Here is a 19419-nt window from a genome sequence, read left to right as displayed (position 1 = left end):
ACCTCACGCGTCCTCCCTGGTGGAAGAGAACAATGAAAATGCAATTACCGGTCCTTTTTCCTTCAGCCTCCGCCGCAGCCTGTCTTTGGAAGACTGGAGCAGGGTAACTCTGGGCCGCTCCCCGATGCGCTCGGGGGTAACACTGTCTTTACGCTTTGCCTCGGCCTCCGGGGCTCCCGGCTGCTGCGGGGGCAGCCTCTCAGAAGCCGCTGGGGCCGGGCCATCGGGGCTGCAGGGGGGCTCGAGGCCACTGTGCCCGGTGTCCCCCAGGGCGTCCTCCAGCTTGGGGCTGCCCACGGTCACGGTCTCTTTAGCATTGCGGTGGGTGCCTGCCTCTCCCTTGTCGCCCGGTGGGTGCTTCATGTTGCCATGGTGCCAGCGCCGGTTCTGGCTGTAGCCGTGATGGGTGGGCCTCCCTGAGGGGTGGGGCGCCGAGCCCCCCTGGTAGGACTTCTGATGGTCCCTGCTGTGTTTGGCACTGCCTGGCTGGTGGTCGCCGTGCTGCTGAGGCTTGCTCCCTCCTGGAGGTCTCTGCTGCCGTCTGCGAACCACAGGGACAGAGAGAGAGGGTCACGGGGTGGGCTGTGCAGGGGCCCTGCGTCCAAACACGAAGAGAGGAATTTATCGAGTTGCTCATTTAGTCCTTCTTTCAACACCCCTGCTGGGTGCCTCCTGTGTGCCAGGCTCCGTGGCAGGGCCTGGGGATACAGCAGGGAACGAGATGACAGGTCCCTGAGATCACAGAGGAGTTAAGTCAATCCTTGGCTAAAATAAGTATTTTATTCCCCTGGTAGAATATGCATTAGCACATGTGCGGGGAATACAATTAGAATGATACAATAGCTGTGCAGTGAGCCCTCCTAACTGTCTGCAGCCACCCGGTGTCCTCTTGAAGCGACTGTTATCATTTTGTGAATCTTCCAAACGTATTCGATACATGTCCTGGCAAAAATGTATACACAGACCTGCATCTGATAACAACTATCCTGTTAATGACTTAAAAAAAAAAATCCGCAACCAAGGACATGCTGAGAGAGAGGAAGGGAGAAGGAGAAAGAGAGAGAGAAACGTCAATGTGAGAAACATCGATCAGTTACAGGGCTCAAACCCGCAACCCAGGTATGTGCCCTGACAGGGAGTGGAACTAGCAACCTTTCAGTTCACAGGACAATGCTGCTCAACCAACTGAGCCACGCTGGCAGGGCTCCTGGTAATGACTGCATACCATAATGACTCTTGAAAAGCTGTATCATTTGTTAAACAACTTTCTTTTTGATACACTGACATTTTTACCCCCAAACCCAGTAACAAAATCTACACTAGTAAAAGAGAAAGATGCAAACTGACCGTACCATTGTGACACCCATCAGCCAATCAGGAGTATGCAAATTAACCCAACAAAGATGGTAGGTTAATTTGCATATGCAGGTGCTGAGCGGCCAGGGGCGGGGCGGGATGCTTGTGTTGTCGCCATGGTGACGACGCAGGTGTTCCGCACCACCCCAGCCCGTTCCAGGCCTCTGGGCAGCATGGGAAGGTGGAAAGGAGCCTCCAGCCAGCGTGAAGGTGGTGCTGGCAGCCAGGGGAAGGAAGGCCCACTCTTGCACAAATCTTCGTGCATCGGGCCTCTAGTATGCTATCAACAGTTGTTATAAGCTGAATTGTGCTCCTCCTACCTCAATTCATGTGTCAAAGCCCCAATCCCCAGAACATCAGAAAGTGACTACATGTGAAGATAGGGCCTTTTCTAAAGGTGATTCAGTTAAAATGAGGATGTTAGGATGGAGCCCAACCCAATGTGACTATTACCTTTATTTTTAGAATTTTTACTTATTGATTTGAGAGAGAGAGAGAGAGAGGGAGGGAGGGGTGGGGCGCTGAGCCCCCTGGTAGGACTTCTGATGGTCCCCGTTGTGTTTGGCACCGCCCAGCTGGTGGTTGCTGTGCTGTTCCACTTATTTATGCATTCATTAGTTATTCCTGTATGTACTCTAACCGGAGATTGAACCCACAACCTGATAGGAATGCTGCTCTAACCAACTGAGCTACCCGGCCAGGGCATGGCTGTTGTCTTCCTAAGAGACTAGGACAGACGTGCTCATGCACAGAAGAATGACCACATGAGGACACAGCGAGAAGGTGGCCATCTGAAAGCCAAGGAGAGAGGCCTCAGAGGAAACCAAACCTGCTGACACCTTGATCTTGGAGCTCCAGCCCCCGGAACTGTGAGAAAATAAATCCCCGTTTTTTTAGCCACCCAGACTGTGGTATATTGTTATGGCAATCCAAGCTGACGAACATAGAAGTGATATTTAGTATAATGGTCTTATGCAAAGACAGGCTCACCAATTTACTTGACACAACACTTCCTAAGCAGAGCATACCACAGAGGACAAATCTGAGGAGTGTGCCAGGGGGCAAACCAAATATTTTGATTTGTGGATTGAAGGCAAGTGAGTGGGGGGTGCATTTCAGTGATCTCTCAGTCTTGTGCACAGGGATCTTCCGTCCCCGGAAGCCCTGTGCTCCGTCTCATGCTGTGCCATGGCTTCATGTGAGTGCTGTTGGAGAACAAGATAACCCTGGGCCTCTCAAAAGCTGTAAAGTCAGAAAGATGTTACCTTCTAAAAAACAAGTCCCACCCCGTCCTCAGCGACCTTCCCGGCGTTGCATTTTATGAATGGATTCTATTTATTCTCTTTCAAATCATTATCACTGATATAAACTCAACTGGAATGTTCATCTGATAATTCTGTCTCTGTGAAAATTTAGGGGTACCTTGGGCTGGGGTTAAACACCATTTTCCCATTGAAATGAATTAAAAATATATATTTTTGATAACATTTTTTTTTTTAAAAAGCTTTCTCTAAGTGGCAGGGTTTTCAGGGAAAATTAGTTGTTAAGTAAGGGACAGGTGTATGCGTTCATTTTGTTCCCACACAAATGATAACCTGTAATACACTGTGTACAGTAGTCCCCCCCCTATCTGCAGGGGAGATATGCCAAGACCTCCAGGGGCTGCCTGAACCCTCTATACACTGTGTGGCCTTCCCCTCATTACATGCAACATTTTCACTTACAGGAAGCACTTCCCGGCTTCTCCGTGGCATATCCAAACGGCCAGCAGCACGGCTCTTGCACTCTGGGGCCATTGTTAAGTAAAATAAGGGTCGCTTGAACACGAGCACGGAGATGCCGTGCCAGTCGATCTGATAACCGAGGTGGCTACCTGGTGACTCGGTGGTGGTGGGGGGCACCTACGCGTGGAGACACTGAACAAAGGGGCGATTCACGTCCAGGGCGGGACGGAGTGGTGGGGTGGGGTGAGATTTCATCACGCTACTCAGAATGGTGTGCAACTTAACATGTATGAATTGTTTATTTCTGGAATTTCCCATTTATATTTTCAGACCAAGGCTGGCCCCAGGTAACTGAAATTGTGGAAGGGGAGACCGTGGGTAAGCGGGACTGCTGTACTGGAAGCAGACATCCGTATGGCTCTGGATGGAAATGTGACAGTTGGTTACAAAAGCCTCTATGTGACATGCAAACCGCCGGGCCTCGCACTGTCAACTCCACTGGCGGCAATTTACAAAGGAAACAAACCAGGACGTGCATAGGGATGCAGGTACAAGGGTGCTCCCGATGGCCATGCTTGTAGCAGCAAAAAACAATGTGGAGCAATTAAGAACGCGGTGGAGGGGTTCACTCTTGTTGATGGAAGAGAGCAAGTACGGTAATGTGTGCAGCACGAGGCTATATTTTTTAAAGGCAAGTATTTATACGCATAGAAAAATCTGGAAGGATACACGCCAAAATGTTTAACAGTGGCTTTCGAAACGAACATGCATTTATTTTTCTAAACTTTTTATTGTGAGGTAATTATAGATTTCCCACGCAGCTGTAGGAACTATGGCAGAGAGATCTTTTGTATCCCCTACCCAGTTTCTTTCCGTGGTAACATCTTGCAAAACTGTAGTGCGGGGTTTTTTGACATGGACCCAGTCAAGGTACAGCACCTTTCCATCACCACAAAGATCCTTCATATCCCCCTTTAATAGTCACACCTGCTTCCCTCCCACCACCCCTCCTTCGCCCCTGGGAGTAACTAATCTGGTGTCCATTTCTACAATGTTGTCGTCTCCAGAATGTTACATAAATGGAATCAAAAGTCCATTGGGGTTGGCTTCATCCCCTCAGCATAACTTCCGGAGGTTCATCCACGTGGCTGTGTGCATCAACAGTTCATTCCTTTTCACTGGTGACTAGTCTCCCATAGTGTGGATGGACCAGTGAGTTTAACTATTTACCCGTGGACGGACATCTGGCTGTTTCCGGTTATTGGCTCTTATGCACAAAGCTGCTAGGAACACTTGTGTCCAGGTTTTTGGGTGGACATAGTTTTTATTTCTCTGGGATAAAATGGTGCCTGGGAGCACCACTGCTGGGCCCTAGGGTAGCTGCGTATTTAGTTTTTTACGACAAAGCTGAACTGTTTCCCGGAGAGGCTGTACCGTTTGACACGCCCATCAGCAATGCAGAAGTTCCCAGGCACTGCCTCGTTGGATACCTTTTCAGCCCCACCCTTTTCCGCGTCTCCTTTCTGGACTCCAAGGACAGTTTGTTCTTTTTCAGTCCATTTTCTCTCTGTGGCTCAGCCTGGATCGTTCCTATTGCTCTGCCTTCCAGGGCACCAGCTCTTCCCTGTGTTCCCTCTGCGCTGCTGTTGAGCCTATCCATTGTTTTAATTTAACTATTACGTTTTCATTTGGTTCTTTGTTATATCTTCTATTTCTTTGCCAAGATCTATTTTTCACTTTGTTTCGAGTGTGTTCCTCTTTGTGCTTTGCAGCATTTTGACTAGTATGTTGGCTGCCTTAAAATCTTAGGTGATTCTAACATTTCTGTCATCTCAGTATTGATGTGTATTGTCTCCTTTCATTCAGCTGAGATTTTTCTGGGTATGACAAGAGGTTGTCAGTTGAAACCTGGACATCTTGGGTATTTCTGCTACGAGACTCTGGACTTGATTAAACCTTTCATCTGGTCTCCTCTGACCTAGCTCTGGTAGTGGAAAGGGCCATCCCGCCCCAGGGCTGCCAGGAGGGGAGTGGCGGTCAGGCTCTCCCTGGGCTTTCTCTGACACCCCAAGGTAGTCCTCTTTACTGCTGGCAGGCGTGGGAGTTCTGGGTGCCCACAGGGTGTCTGGTCCACCCTCCTGAGGACGGTAGAGTCTCAGCCCCTCACTTGGCCTTTGCTGGCATGGGTGCGGGTGGAGTAAGTATTTTCTGGGGCATTTGCCTGGAGTAGAGCAGCTATTGTCTACATTTCCTGTCTTGTGACGATGCCCCTTCCCTGGTCCTTCGGCTACGAAGGGCAGGCTTCTGTTTGGGCTTTTTGGGTCTGCCTGTGCCTATTGGCATTTTGGGTTGCCGGCTTCTTTAGCTCCAAGTCTAGGATCTATGAGGCCAAGAGAAAAGCTCAAGCAAGTCACCACCGTGTCATTCCTCAGGTGCCGCAGTCCCAGCCAGTCTGCCTTCTCTCCACCTTTTGGAGCCCTCTTACGTTTGTTTTGATAGATAATGTCCAGGGGCTTCGTTGTCTGTATTATTTTAGTAATTTAAGAGTCATTATAGAAACATTTACAGCTGCCTGGTATGCTGAGCTGAGCGTGAGGCCTGCGTGGTATTTTCATCCTTGTCTGGGTTCGACCTCAGTGGGCCTAACGCTTTAAGTTCTGGACGATGGTCAGATTGACAGCAGGGGAGGGATCACCAGCGTGGACACCCAGGGAAGAGATTGGCCCCATCAGCAAAGCCAGTCAATGAGTCATGGTTCCTCCCAGGGATCACCACTGGCCGCCAGAGGAATTCCATGGCCCACTACCTCCCCCAGGCGCCACACGCCTGTGACTTTGGTGAATTCTCCCTACTTAAATTTTTAAATTACTTTTAATTAATTGGCCCTTTCCCCTTCCACTCTCTTTGTTCTTCGAGCGTTAGTAATTTTTAAGCCCAGAGAAGCACTTTGGAAATTCCCTGGCAGATAATGCTTGATTCTTACAACTTTTGTCATCCTTATTTAGAATTTCTGTGGTGCCTGCAGCTATGGCCCAAGGATGCCCCCAGAGAGTGGCTGACCCAGCCCTTCCCAGCATTTGTCTCGAAACTGTCTGGATTCCCAGTTCCCATATCAGGGATTTCCCTCTCTCTTCCTCAAATCCGCCCCCTCCCCCCAATCAAACAAAAAACAAAACTTCCCTCTACCTGGAGGAGGAAGGGGTAATTTTTACATGGCTGGGGGAGGTGGGGTGTTGTCAAAGGCTCAGAAAAAATTCAGCTAGCTCTTTGCAAAGCTTCTGCTGTTTCTTCCTGGAATTTGTTTTTTTTTAGAGGGCGGGGAGGGTGCTAAAATTCCATGTCCTCCTAGTTCAAAAGACCTTGGAGCCAGCCAGCCCTGTCAATACAGCAAAGACCAAGAATGCCCAGTTGCTGGGCAATAGTGGGTCTTCTCAGGCTCACTCTGTCTGGTGGCAGCTCCTTTGCACATGTGGATGATGTCTGTGGCTGGGAGTCCACCCTCCAGGGCCTCCTCCTAGCTGGGCAGGCCAGACTGACGGAGTCAAACGGAGAAAGGCTGATATGGTGCTGGGCGGTACGTAAGGTTAGCTGGGTGGGCCCTAGGAGGGTAGGAAAGAGCCAGATGCCATGGAGGCAAAGGGCACGAAACCTCTTCTCCCCTTTCCTCCTTCCTGCTCCAGGCCCTGCTTTGTTCTCTGTGGGCAGGCGGGTCAAGACCTTCTTCCCATTTTACAGATAAGCCAACTGAGGCTCAGTAAGGTGCAGTCTCACACCAGAGGGCCTTGCAGAGGCTCTCAGAAGCGTGCCCAGCCTGTCAGCGAGCGCATCACAGCACCCAGCGCCCACTTGCTTTCACATCCAGCCCTCTTGGGAGAACAAGACTGAATGACAACTGAGACCTGCTATGGTGACAGCCCTATGAGGCCCACATCCTTGACCTGGAAAAGGGCTGTGAGGGCCCAACCCATAGGAACAGACTTGGGGCTGGGCCTTGGTCCCTGACAATGGAGACCCAGGCTTCCCTGCTCTGGCCATTCACAAATATTTGTCAGCTGCCTGAGCTGCCAAAACCAGCTCCTCTCTCTCCTGTGTTTGCCGGCCTGGGCTTCGGCGATACCTTCCTCCAGGGTCCAGCTGGCCGCTCACCAGGAAACCTGTGGGTTTAGGTTTGGCTGGGCTGGGGAGACGCTGCCTTGGCTCCCAGCAGCTGGGCAAGAAAGGAGCACTTGGTGTCGGATACACGGACATGTGGGTCCGGGTTTTGGAGACACACTAGACATGCAGTCCTCAGCCCTACAAGCAAACGGGGTGGGGATCCAGCTCACCGCCTGCCTATTATGCTCTAATCTCTCCGGGGAGGCTTTCTCTGGTGGCGGTGGGCGGGGGTGGGAGGGGGGACAGCTTAGGAGATAAGATTAATATTCCATTTGTGCTACTGGTAACACCTGCTGTTAGGGAAATAATGCTTTTTATTGAGAATGGAAATTTTCAGTATGCTGCTTCCATCACTCATTTGGTTTATTCTTTCTTCTTGGGGTTCTGAAATCAGATGTCTTGTTTCACTCTTTCTCTCTTTTATTTAAAAAAAATAAATAAATTCTCGGAACACCACAGCTGCATTTTGGGAGGTGGGTGTCGGGAGAACAACTTCAGATTTTGTGTTGAGAAATGGCTTTAACAGCAGTCCAAACGCAGACAAACATCTCTGGTCGTTTTTTATTTCATAATCGTTCCCAACTAGATCTTCCGAGGGCCACCGACTTATTATGGTTCCCTCAATGTCGGACACCTGACCACATAATTTGTAGGTCTGCTTAAAATTTTCTGAAAGCAAAATTCCTAGGGCAAGTGGTTTGAAAACTATTCACGGGTTCATGTTTCTTGCCTCCAGGAAAAGTGATGACTGCTTATTCTGGAGCGCGGGCGCCTCCGCGCCTGCCCACCTACACACCCAGCACCCGCCTTCCCCGCCCCAGCCGCCCAGCAAAGCACGAGCAGAGGTGAGACTCGGGCTCAGGCGTGGGCGGGGGTGGGGGTGGGGGTTGGGGGGTTGCTGAGCTTAGGGGGGCCCAGGAATAAAGGCTGCCCGCCGCCGCGGTTTGCAGAATGACTGTGACGCTCAACGAGGAAAGGCACAGGGGAAAACTACTTCTCTCTTCAGGGAGCCAACCAAGGGGAACACAATGGCTTACAGAAGGGACAAGGACCAGAGCAGCCTAGATGAACTGAGCACCGCCGATGCACTTGGGGCTGAAGCCGCCGACGGAAACCCACGGAGCCTGGGAGGCTGCAGCCCGCTCAGCGCCTGGCTGGGCCGCTCACGGCTGCGAGGCTCAGGCCAGGGGGGGGTGGGGGTGGGGGGGGGTGGGGGGGAATGTGCCTCTGTGTCAGTTCCCAGCTGTGCCGGCCCCACCTCAGGGGTGGCTGTGCGGGTTACAGGAGTGACAGCATGACGGTTTTCCAGATGGGAGAACAAAGGTTCAGAGAGGTTGCTTCGTTCCCCTGGGGCTGCCCAGCTCGTTCGTTCGGCGCGCCTGTCCTAGCGCCCGGTCGGTGCCCGCACACTTGGCGGCCCGAACGCTCTCTGACCGGATTAACGATGACCTGTCTGAGGTCTCGGCGCTCTCGGGAGCACCAAGGGCATCACTGCAAAGCGCTGACAAGGGGAGCACCTGTCTCCGCCGGGGCCATCACCCACATCATGGCTGCACCATACTGGTGAGCCTTCCGGACGCCAGGCCCGCGCCCCCCCCCCTCCCCCCCCCCGCCGCCGGGGTCTCAGGACAGTCCCAGAGGAGAGCGCCCTGTGCTTCAGGAACCCCCTGCTGCCCCGGGCGGTCAGCCCAGCTCTGGCCTCTCCCACCCCAACAGGCTGCGGGCTCTCCTTTCACCCAGAGTCGGGCAGGAAATAATCCAAGACTGCGGTGTCTGCCAGCCAAGGCGAAAGTTCATTCGAGAGTTCGGCATTTCACTTGGGGTCAAAAGCTTTAGAAACCAGATGTTCACCGGGCCACGGGGATGCTCTGGAACGGAAAGAGAGGGTCGCAGCGGCACCCCTGCACCCTGAACGCAAAGGCTTCTCACCAACCATGGAACGACGGAACCAGGGAGGACGAGGGACAGGCAGGCTCGGGGATCGCTTCACTAACCACGCGTGTTCTGGGACTCTGCTCTGCCTGGAGGTTACTCGGGTGGCAACGGGCTTGCCCAAGGCAATGCTCCTGGAACACTGCAAGGGAAGCCGGGGGTGGGGGGCGGGCCACAGAGCTGTGCAGCTGTCCCTAAGGAGTCTTTCAACAGCTCTCCTCATCCCATCTGGGCTTCAAGGCCCAGATCTGCCCAGGAGCCCCCCCAGCCCCTAGGAGCCCCTCACCCCCCACCCCCCCAACTCCTCATGGGACTTCCCTAGTCTCTGCCACAGACGGACAGCCTGGTGTGTTCCTCCCATAGGCCATTACAAGCATCCACTTCCATGGGATGAGGCAGAACCTTCTCTAAATCTCCCTCGGGTCTGGCATGCGTTGGGCATTCCTTCATGCCTCCAGTGAGCCCTGAAACATGCCAGGCCCTGGGGACCCAGCGCTGACTCAGACACAGGGCTGTGCCCTCATGGAGCTTAGAATCCATTTGAAGAGACAGATGCTGATCCATTAATCCCAGAAACTGTATCTGGCTACAACCAGGGATAAAAGTCACGGAGGAAGGGAAGCAGAAAGCAGCAGAGGGGGTCTGTCTTGGTCTGGATCAAGCTACTTTATTTGTGGCATTCGGTGCAAAATAAAACATAGGTCTCTTATTTGAACACCATTAAGAATTCCAGGACAGCCTCGGCAGCACACCCAGGACACCAGCCCCGAGGAATGGGACCGGACCCGAGGTCACGAGGAATAAAAGCAGGCCAACATGTACAAAGCACTAGCCATGCGCCAGGCACCGCTCTCTGAGAGGGAGACTATTGCTCGCCTGCTTTACAGAGAGAGGAGTGGAGCACAGGCCGGGTAGGAACTTGCCCAAGGCCACACAGCTTGCAAGAGGCAGAGCTTGGATTTGAATGAACAGTCCGGTCTTAGCCTGTGTGTCCTTAACGGCCACACTCTCTCGCCTCACAACTGCTGAGGCCTGTTCCAGGGTCCCAGGGCCCGGGGCAGCTTGCACACCCCACGGAGCCACGGCGACCAAATTCAGAGGAGCCCGGGCCTTGGAGAAAGCCCGTGGGGGCAGGGGCTGCAGGCTGGCCGCAGGGGCTGGATCTGCAGAAGCAAAGGCCACAGGCTGGGCTGAGGGCGCGGGCAGCGGGGAGCTGGGCCGTGGGAGGAAAGCCTGGGAGGGCCTGGATGCCGCTCTGCGTCAAGGTTTGGAAATCCGGCCTTGCAGCCTTGGCTCCGCGGCGTCTGGGGAAAACCACAGAACCACGTGTGGCCCTCGGGTTTCCATCGTGCTGGGAACGATCCTTTCCTCCCCACAGCCTGCCAGTTCCTGTGGCGGGCCTGTGGGCAGGGCTGCGGGTGGGGCTGAGTTTTCGGGTGGCCCCCTGGCTCTGGGGCTGCGCGCCGGGCGAGGGGAGCAGGCGCCGCGGGCCCTGGCTACCTCCTTCCGTCTGGCAGCACAGCAGGCCCTGGGGAAACAGCTTTCTTTGGGGAACGAGATGGGCTCAGTCTCACTCCACTGCCGAGGCCTTTCCAAGGCCTTCCTCTCCTCCCCAGAGGCAGAGCCAGGGCTCTCGCCCACCTTGCTCACACCCATTTGCAAACCACCCACCGCCCCAAGGCTCAGTATTCCTACCTGCAGAATGGGAATACCTCGCCCCCACTCAAGGTGTTCCTTTAGCAGGGAGGGTCTCACGTTCTGCCCATTCCTGCCTGGGTCACAAGCTGGTCTGGTTACAACACAATGGAGCCCTGGAGAGCCTTTGGGGAACAAAGGCACATTATGACAACGAGGTATTATTTTTGTTCCAGGGTGAATCAGGCATTCCAAGAATCCTTGGCCGCACGCGTTCGGAGGCAGCGTGATGTCATGGGAAGAGCACGCGGCTGCCCCGGCGACGTGTTTCCAGGGGAAGGCCCTCGCCCTTCCACCTGGCCCGGCCAAGCCTGCGGTCTCGAGGTCCGGCCTGTGGACCCTCAGTGCAGCCTGCTGGCGAGGCCAGGCATCCGCCGAGCTATGTGTCCACCAGGGCACCCTCTCCGAGGCCGTGGCCACAGCCGTGGATGCAGGTCAGTCTCAGCTGGGATGCGGGGATTCCCAGCTCTTACCCGGTCACGTGAATCAACACCAGGAAGCCCAAACCTGGCTATGCCACCCTTCTGGAGTCTTGAGATTCTGCCGGCTCCCACCCACTTTTCCTAAAGAATCTGCCCCACTGTGTGGCCTCCCACCGCCCCTGCCTGGAATACAGGTGGTGCTCAGCACAAACTACCAGGCATTGATCCAGAGGCAACACACTGTCACAGTTCAAGGCTCAGACTTAAGAGCTCGACCACCAGAGTTCAAATCCTGGCCCTGGACTTCTCGCTGAGCAACACTGGGCAAGTTCCTTAACCTCTCTGGGATGCAGCTCCTTCGTCTGTAAAACGGGGACAAATGGAGTACCCACCTCACAGGGCTCTTGCACGTTTTAAAGGAGTTGATGGAAACGTTGTTTCAGTGTTTGGTTGCAGTGATATGACACGGGGGTTTCCAAACAGTATGGGATAAACCCATCGGCGCCCCCGCGGAACTGGCGAGCATCAGCACACCCGCGGCACAGGTCGGGAGCCTGAGCTGTGGGGAGACAGGCTATTTCAAATGCTAGGAACCAAGGAGGAGACCCAGGATGCCCAGCCTGGTTTCTGCTCTCATGTTGGCCTCTCAGGGCTACATTTTGGACGTAGTTTCTCACCATGGAAGTGTTCATTGCCAAGTACTCACGACCATCATCCCAAGGGATTCACTGCCCAAGGGGTCCCTACAGGCGTGAGGGACTTCCTTTACTCCCAGCCTAAAGCCTGGACAGTAGTATCAACCCCAGCTGGCCAGTGGGCGTTGGCTGGTCCCATGTTATCTCGCTGACTCCGAATACTGACTTCAGAGATCCACTCAGGAACTCTGAAGTGTTTGAATCTCACTCTCCATGCAGCGGAAGAGCCCTCAAACTGGGACAGGCAGGACAAAGAGGAAAGGGGATGGAGAGGGAGCCCCGTGAGCGTTTTAGATCCCAGGTGTGACTGACTGCCCAATGGCTGAGCCCTTCGAAACGATGGGGGAAGGAAGGCCAGACAGCCTGAGCTCACTGAATGGAGGCCCTTCCTCAGAGCGGGAACTGCCCCACCATGGATGGGACTGTGTGGGAATGTGCTGAGCTCCCTGCCGCCAGAGGGGTCCAATCGCTGACCAACAGTTACTTCTGGAGACCTCCTATGCCTCATCTGCCCATTTTGCAACCAGCACCTCCTCCAGGAAGCCCTCCTGGGTCTCAGAAGTGCTCCCAGGAGTTCTCACCTGGAGAGGCAGCATGATGCAGTCAGTAACAACTTGGGAACCTGACACACCTAGGTTCAAACCCTGGTTTTGTCCACGTCTAGCTGGATGGTCTTGGTCCAGTTGCCTAACTTCTCTGCTCCTCAGTTGTAGCAATCAAATGGACCTCATGACTGGAAAATAGGTGAGGGGTAGACCTGAAAGGGCTGAGCCCACTTATACCTCTGCCTTGGCTGGCGCTGAGGGACTCTTGGGAAACGGAAGGAAACATGGCTCCATGATGGGAAGCAGAGGGTCCAGGGCCGTCCCTGAGCTGGTTCGGCTCTGTGGGCGGCAAAGCAACGCCGACCTTCCAGGCTCTCTGGGGAAATGCTGTCAGCTCCCCGCCCCTACCAGTCCATCAGCCATCACATCCCCGCCCCCCTCCTGGGACAGCCTCCTCCCTCACAACTTCATTACTGACAGGTCTGCTGTCCCCGAAGGGCCATTTTTCCATCCCGGGAAGGAGAGGAAATGTGAAATGGAGTTAGTTGGAGCAGGGCCTCCCTCGGGTCCCATTTTTCAGCCAGGGCTGGTGGAACTGACAAGCCCATGGCGAGACGTTACGGCAGACGGAGAGCCACTCAACAGCTTCATGCACATCACGGGCCCCGGCCCCGCCCAGCCGTCTCGGGACACGGCTGCCCAGCAGATGGGTTCCTGGGCTGGAATCTTCCGAAGTGCAAGGGGAACTGTGGCAGAGTGCTGCAGCCTTCACATTAAACACCAGCGACGTCGATCTGTTAGGCCTCAGTCTCTATATTCAGGGACGGTCAGACAGGCAACGAGGACCTGCTCTTCCTAGCTCCCCAATCTGGGGTCCCGAGGCTTAGAGCCGTGAGTTTAAAACCAACCAGAGGCCCCTTCTGACAATGGGACGACAACTAGTTACACTGGAAGAAATGGCGGAACTAGAAAATCACTTGGCAGCCATCATCATCATGACTGTTTCAAGCAAGAGACGTCAATGGGAGCCAGTGGGTGAAAGTTGGAGAAAAACAGAAGGTTGGTGCGGTCTCAAAGCATCTCCCCACAAGCTATTTCTTAATGACGGAGGGAAATCTCGTAACTTTACAGTGGAGAACCTTGGCAGGCACTGCCTTCACCAAGTAATCAAAGTCAACACAACCGGTCATGAGACGAAAAAACAGCGTGACGCCCCCGATGGGATGCCCTGAGAAGGGTACGGCATCACCAGCGCATTCACCCTGTCTCACCACGAGGAAGTATCAGAGAAAGCCAAACTGCGGAAACCCCCAAGTAACTGGTCATTCCTTAAGAAAGGCGGTGCCATGAAATACAAAGTCTTGGGAACTGACCCCACAGGAAAGAAACGAAAGACACATAAGGCTGGAGGAAGAGAAGGCCCAAGAGCAGATAACAGTATTGCATCTGTGTTACTGGTTTTGATCACTGTATTGTGACAATGAAAAAAAAAATGTCTTTCTAAAGAAACACACTGTGAAGTCTTTACAGTGAAAAGGCATCGTTTCGGCAGCTGAGGCAAAGAGGAATGTGTATGAGACAGAGAAAGATAAAGCAAGTGTCTGTTAACATTTGAGGAATCTGGGTGAAGGATATATGGGAATTTTTTTGTACTATCCTTGCAGCTTTCCTGTGAGTCTGAAATTTGGTTAAAATAAAGTTTTAAAAAAATGAGTAGGATTTGTTGAGAAGGGGAGAAATGGAGAGGACACTCCAGAGGAAACACCAGACTCAACAAAGGCTTGGGGGCCATTTTTCTCATCATTTTCTTATGTGCCAGGCCAACCAAATAATATGCATAAAACTACTGACCACTGAGCGGCCTGCTTCACGAGCAGCAGGTGAGTCTGCAGAGACCCTTGACCACTGGGGCGGCCCCACCCGGGGTGCACACAGAGCTCACTGAACATTTCTGTCCTCCCGACCCATAGAAAGTCCTTGATGGAACTCAAACATCTGGGCACAACCTGAAGGGCAGCCACACTCCTGCATCCTGGGGACACAGGCCTGGCGGACCCCATGCACCGTCCGTCATACACAAGTTTTCAGATAACACTTGCCAGGTTGAGCTTCCCAAGGCAAGACTCTGTTCTCCGGTGGGAGCCTGTATGGCACCCACCAGGAGACCCAACTCCTCAGTGAGTGGCGTCAAGAACTTTCTTTTATTCCAGACTTATTTTTACACCTGTGGAAACTGAGGCAGTTTCGTGGGCTGGTCACAGCTCTGCTGAACTTTTGTAGACTTGAGAACCCCTGTCACAGTAATATACGGGAGGGGGGGGGGCGTGCAAAAGTAGGTTTACAGTGTGAGTATGCAAAACACAGAACTTATTCTTGTATTATCATTTGTTAAATATCGTACCACTTTCCTTACGAACAATTGTAAACCTACTTTTGCCCTACCCTGTACCATCTTGCAAACACCCTTAGGAACTAAAAACCTATTTTGCCCTTTTCAATGATATACAATAAAGAAGTTATTTTATGTAAAACATGGTTTTTAGATTGACATGTTATTGGGAGCAAATTATAAGGTTCATATTTAATATGATGATCTTTAATAACATCTATGAATAAAGGCAAAATTTACCCCCCTTATCAAGTGATGCCTTCTCCTTAATTTACTGTAAATGAGTTATGAAAGCAAAAGCATGATTTTCTACAAAGACATTTCAAAATGACATATTACCATTACATTGTGGCTTTGGGTCCAGCCACACACTTACATGTAGGCTAGCGTTTGACTATATAAGGCAGAGAAAGAAACAAAAAGCAAAAACGGATTTCGTGGCCCACTGTTGGGAATTCTTGTATTTTATGTTTATTTGCTTTTTAAAAATAAAAATCAACTGGCTTGTTTTTGCAATTTTCTTGCTTTGTTTCTAAATGATGAGGCCCGAGAATTTTCAGGAAGCGCTTGCAATCGCTGCTGCCCAAATAGCAGGGTGTGAGCGTGGAGGGTCTTGACTCCCTGTGAACAGAAGGGGATGCCCCACTCCACCCCAGGCTCACTCTCTCTCCAGCCCGGGGAGTGGGCTCTGCGGGCACCCACAGCTGCCCCCCCTTTCTGCGCCCCCCCTCCCCCCCCACATGCTCCAACCAGATGAATGTTTGCTTGGATCCGGGTGGAGCGCCGAGGCGAATGAGCAGATTTATTACCACTTGTATGTTCCTCATGAGCCAGCCTTTTAATATCATGGCTCCTTAATGCTTCCTGCTTTAACCAACTGTCCATTATGGGTAAAAATTAAACATTTGTCTAAGGATAAAAATAATTCCAAACTGCGTAATGGTCAAAACCACCAGAGTGGCTGAGTGATGGGCTGGCCAAGGGCTGAGTCTTGGGGTGCTCTCTGATCTTGTTAAGTCTTGGCTCACTCCACCCACGTGGTTGGGGTCTACACTATGGGTTTCTAAGGTGAAAAGATACCCGTGGTGGTGGTGGTGGTGGTGGTGGTGGTGGGGGTGGTAAGAGCCTGACTTGGGCCAACCAGGCCTGGGTTCAAATCAGGACCTTGTCACCTCCTCACCGTGTGCCTCAGTTTCCCCTTAGGAAATGATAAGGGATACCGCTAAAGTCCTGGGGGTTAAATGAGCTTCACTTGGCCAGTGCCTGACACAGATCAATCATGCCCACAACTCTGTGGGGCAGACAGCAACATTATTATCCTCATTTTTAAAGCCGACGAAACAGGCATAGGAGGTTAAGGGACTTGCCCAGGTCACACAGCTAGAAAGTGGAAGTTGGGAGAGGCCAGGCTATTCTTCCAGACTTGGCAGAGGTGGGGGCTGGACGGAACGATCGCTCGCTGTCTGTTGAGAGCTCACAGCGTAATATTTCTGTACCTCGTGAGTAATCTTTTAAGGGTCTGTTTTTGGCTGCCCCGGGCTTCCAACTGACCACAGTGGGAGGGAGCGGGTTGCTGAGCCCACTCCTTTCTGAAGCCGGAGAGCGCCGCTCTCCGGGGACACAAACAATCACAGCGAAGGGCAAGGACCCATGTAGCCACGACACCCTAACTGGTGGTGATAAAACCCTTTCCACTCCTGGTCATCCTGCCACAAATGCTATGGGGCCTCCTGGATACCCCGGCTCAGCAGCATGCCTGCCTCCCCAGGCACAGCAAAAAAGTTTGTTTTAATTTCAATTTAACTTTTATTTATAATTATGTGGAATTTTTACATGGTTCCCAAGCCAAATCTGCAAAACAAGGTGTCCAGTGATATCTGCCGTCTCCTCCTCCCCCGCTCTAACCCTCAGAAATAACCATTTTATTGGTTTTATGGTTTATTCATCCATTCATTATCATTTTTAAAAATTTATTTTTTCTTGCCCTAGCCAGTTTGGCTCAGTGGGTAGAGCGTTGGTCTGCAGACCGAAGGGTCCCTGGTTCGATTCTGGTCAAGGGCACATGTTTGGGTTGTGGGCTTGATCCCCACTAGGGGGCGTGCAGGAGGCAGCCGATCAATGATTCTCTCTCATCACTGATGTTTCTATCTCTCTCTCCCTCTCCCTTCCTCTCTAAAATCAATAAAAATATATTTTTTAAAAATTGTTTTTTCTTTAAATATCGTTTGTAAACAATCTTATATTGGTTGTATTAGTTTCAGATTTCTACAATACAGTGATTCAACATGTTTATACCTCACAATGTGATCACCCCACCAATTCTCGTAATCAATTATCTCACTGTGTAAACTTATCACCATGTTATTAATGATACTCCTTTTCCCTTTTCACCCCCACCCCTTTTCTGGTAACCATCCTTTGGTCTCTGTTTCTCATTATCTTTACTATAATACGAATATTGATATCTGTCTTTCTAGGGGGAAATGATAGCATACTACACATGCTTTTTCCACTTTCCTTTTTTCTTTTCCAGTTAGTAGTATCTGAGGTCGTTGGTTTCTCTCTGCTTTTTATTTTTGGTGATGCATTTTCTTTCTTCCCTCCAGGCAGGCGGCAAACAGTCCCTGGAATTCCGTGTGCAGCATCTGACAAGGAATGGATTGTTCCGGGCTTTCTTCCTGTTCCGAACGCCCAGAACTCCCTGATTCCTAGTGATAGGTCAGGGCCTTGCCAAATGCTAGAAGCATCAGGATGGGAGCTGGAGACCCAGATTACAGCCTGGCTCTGCCAAGGTCAAATGTTTAACCTTGGGGAACCCAATCCTGCTGCAAAACGAGAAGCCGTGGAGTGGACGCTGCAGGTCTCCAGGAGGAGCAGGTGTGGAGGCTGTCCTGAGCCTGTTCTTGGCAAAGCCAAGGAAGTAGCCAACCCCCTTCTTTGGGGAAAGTGATAAAGATAAGTTTCGTCATGTGACAGCCTCCCACCCATCCCTGGCTTCTTTGCCCCCGGCACAGGGCTGCTGGGTTCCGGGGAGCCACGTGGTGGGTCATGGAGACAGCAGTGAACAGGAGGCAGCATGCAAGGCAGCAGGGAGCAGCCAGCTGAGCAGGTACAGTCGTAGGGAGTCCCAGAGGCCAGCGGAGTGGAGCAGCAGGAGCAGCGAGCCTCTGAGGCTGGCGATACTCTTCTTGCCCGAGGCTTGACCAAGTCACTTCCCCAGGAGGCCCATCTGGAGCCTGAGGGCCCACGGGGTGGACTGGTGCAGGGCTAGAAGGTTCCTGAGGCGTGAGGGTTGCTTTTATTCCTTTTTCCATGGAGAATATTACGGGTCTGGAGCCACCCATTCTATATGTTTTTCCTTCTCTCCCCAAATCCCCAAACACAAATCACACATGCAGAGGCAAGAGGCCAGGAAAGAAATATGCCGAAAAGAGAAATCACTGGGAGAACAAGAAAGAGCAGCACTCTGAGCCAGCCCAAAGTGGCAGCCTGGGTGGGGCTTGCACTGAGCCGCGCATCCTACATTCCAGCCCAAAGTCCTCCCGGGGCCTCCATCCAGCGCGGCCTTCCCTCGCTGCAGCTGGAGGCAGCGGGCCCGCACCCCGGGGACCTGGTGGGGCCTGCCGAGTGGCCCCGGAGAGTGCCACCAGCAAGGCGGCTGGCTGCAGAGACCAGAGGGGCACAGGCATCCATCTAACCCCCTTCACCTTCCTACCCGGAAGTGAAAGACATCACCACCAGGCTCATGAACCACAGCCCCTCGGGGCCATCCAGGAAGGAACGTGGGAGGGGACTCCGCTTGCTGCACTGACCGGGTCCTGACGCAGTGTATCTTGGAAGGAAGAAGAGGAGGGCTGAACGTTCCCACCCAGGGCTGGCTTGGTAATTGTAGGTTTTCATAAACTCCGGGAGGAACCGTCAATGCCGTGGAGAGAGAAGCTGGGGAAAAGGCTTCGTGGCAATCATTCCCAGGAACAAGGCCATCCTAACCACCAGACCACCCTGGCGTGCCCGCTTCCCTCGACTCCCAGGGTCACAGCCTGGGAGGCCCAGCCTCCCCCCGAGCCTCCATTCTCCCTCCACAAGCGGGCAGAGGTGTTCCTGTCTCTGCCCCACTCGCGGTCGGGCTCCAGTGAGGACCCAGGAGAATGGGAGCATCTACCCCTCTAAGCGCCCGCCCTGGATAGGAGAATGTCTCAAACTCTGATCATGATCTATTTCGATTGGGAAATTTCATCACCAGCAAATGCTCTGCAGACTCTAAGGCTGCCTTGGACACACTGGGAAATACGGAAGAGACGGGGCCTGATGACTCCTCTCACAACCCTGCTCTCACAAAACGAAAAGCCTTGGGCAGTCTGAGAGAATTTCCTTGCTTCTCACCACTCCCAGGTGCTCTGTGGGGGAACGGAGCGGGTGAAAGACAAGCACGTGTCCCCCTGTGGAAAGGAACCTGGACACTCCAACATCCGGTGCTGGGAGCCGGTCCATGCTTGCTGTTTCAAG

The 19419-nt window shown here is 52.6% G+C and overlaps 1 protein-coding gene across 2 annotated transcripts in view; it reads right to left on the bottom strand.

Moving 5' to 3' along the window:
* Window positions 1-19419, bottom strand: part of CTIF (cap binding complex dependent translation initiation factor) — a gene marked incomplete at its 5' end in the record, with an annotated part of 237691 nt that overhangs the window by 79749 nt on the left and 138523 nt on the right. For both annotated transcript variants that reach the window (XM_081096536.1, XM_081096537.1), the window contains one exon: window positions 49-541. In XM_081096536.1, coding sequence (XP_080952662.1) covers window positions 49-541 — 493 coding nt within the window. The remainder of the gene's footprint in view (window positions 1-48; window positions 542-19419) is intronic.

The sequence above is a fragment of the Myotis nattereri genome, assembly GCF_964212035.1.
Source record: "Myotis nattereri genome assembly, chromosome: 8".
Classification (NCBI taxonomy): Eukaryota; Metazoa; Chordata; class Mammalia; order Chiroptera; family Vespertilionidae; genus Myotis; species Myotis nattereri.
The sequence above is the reverse complement of the archived record's forward strand: the minus strand, read 5'-3'. Positions and strand labels throughout refer to the sequence as shown.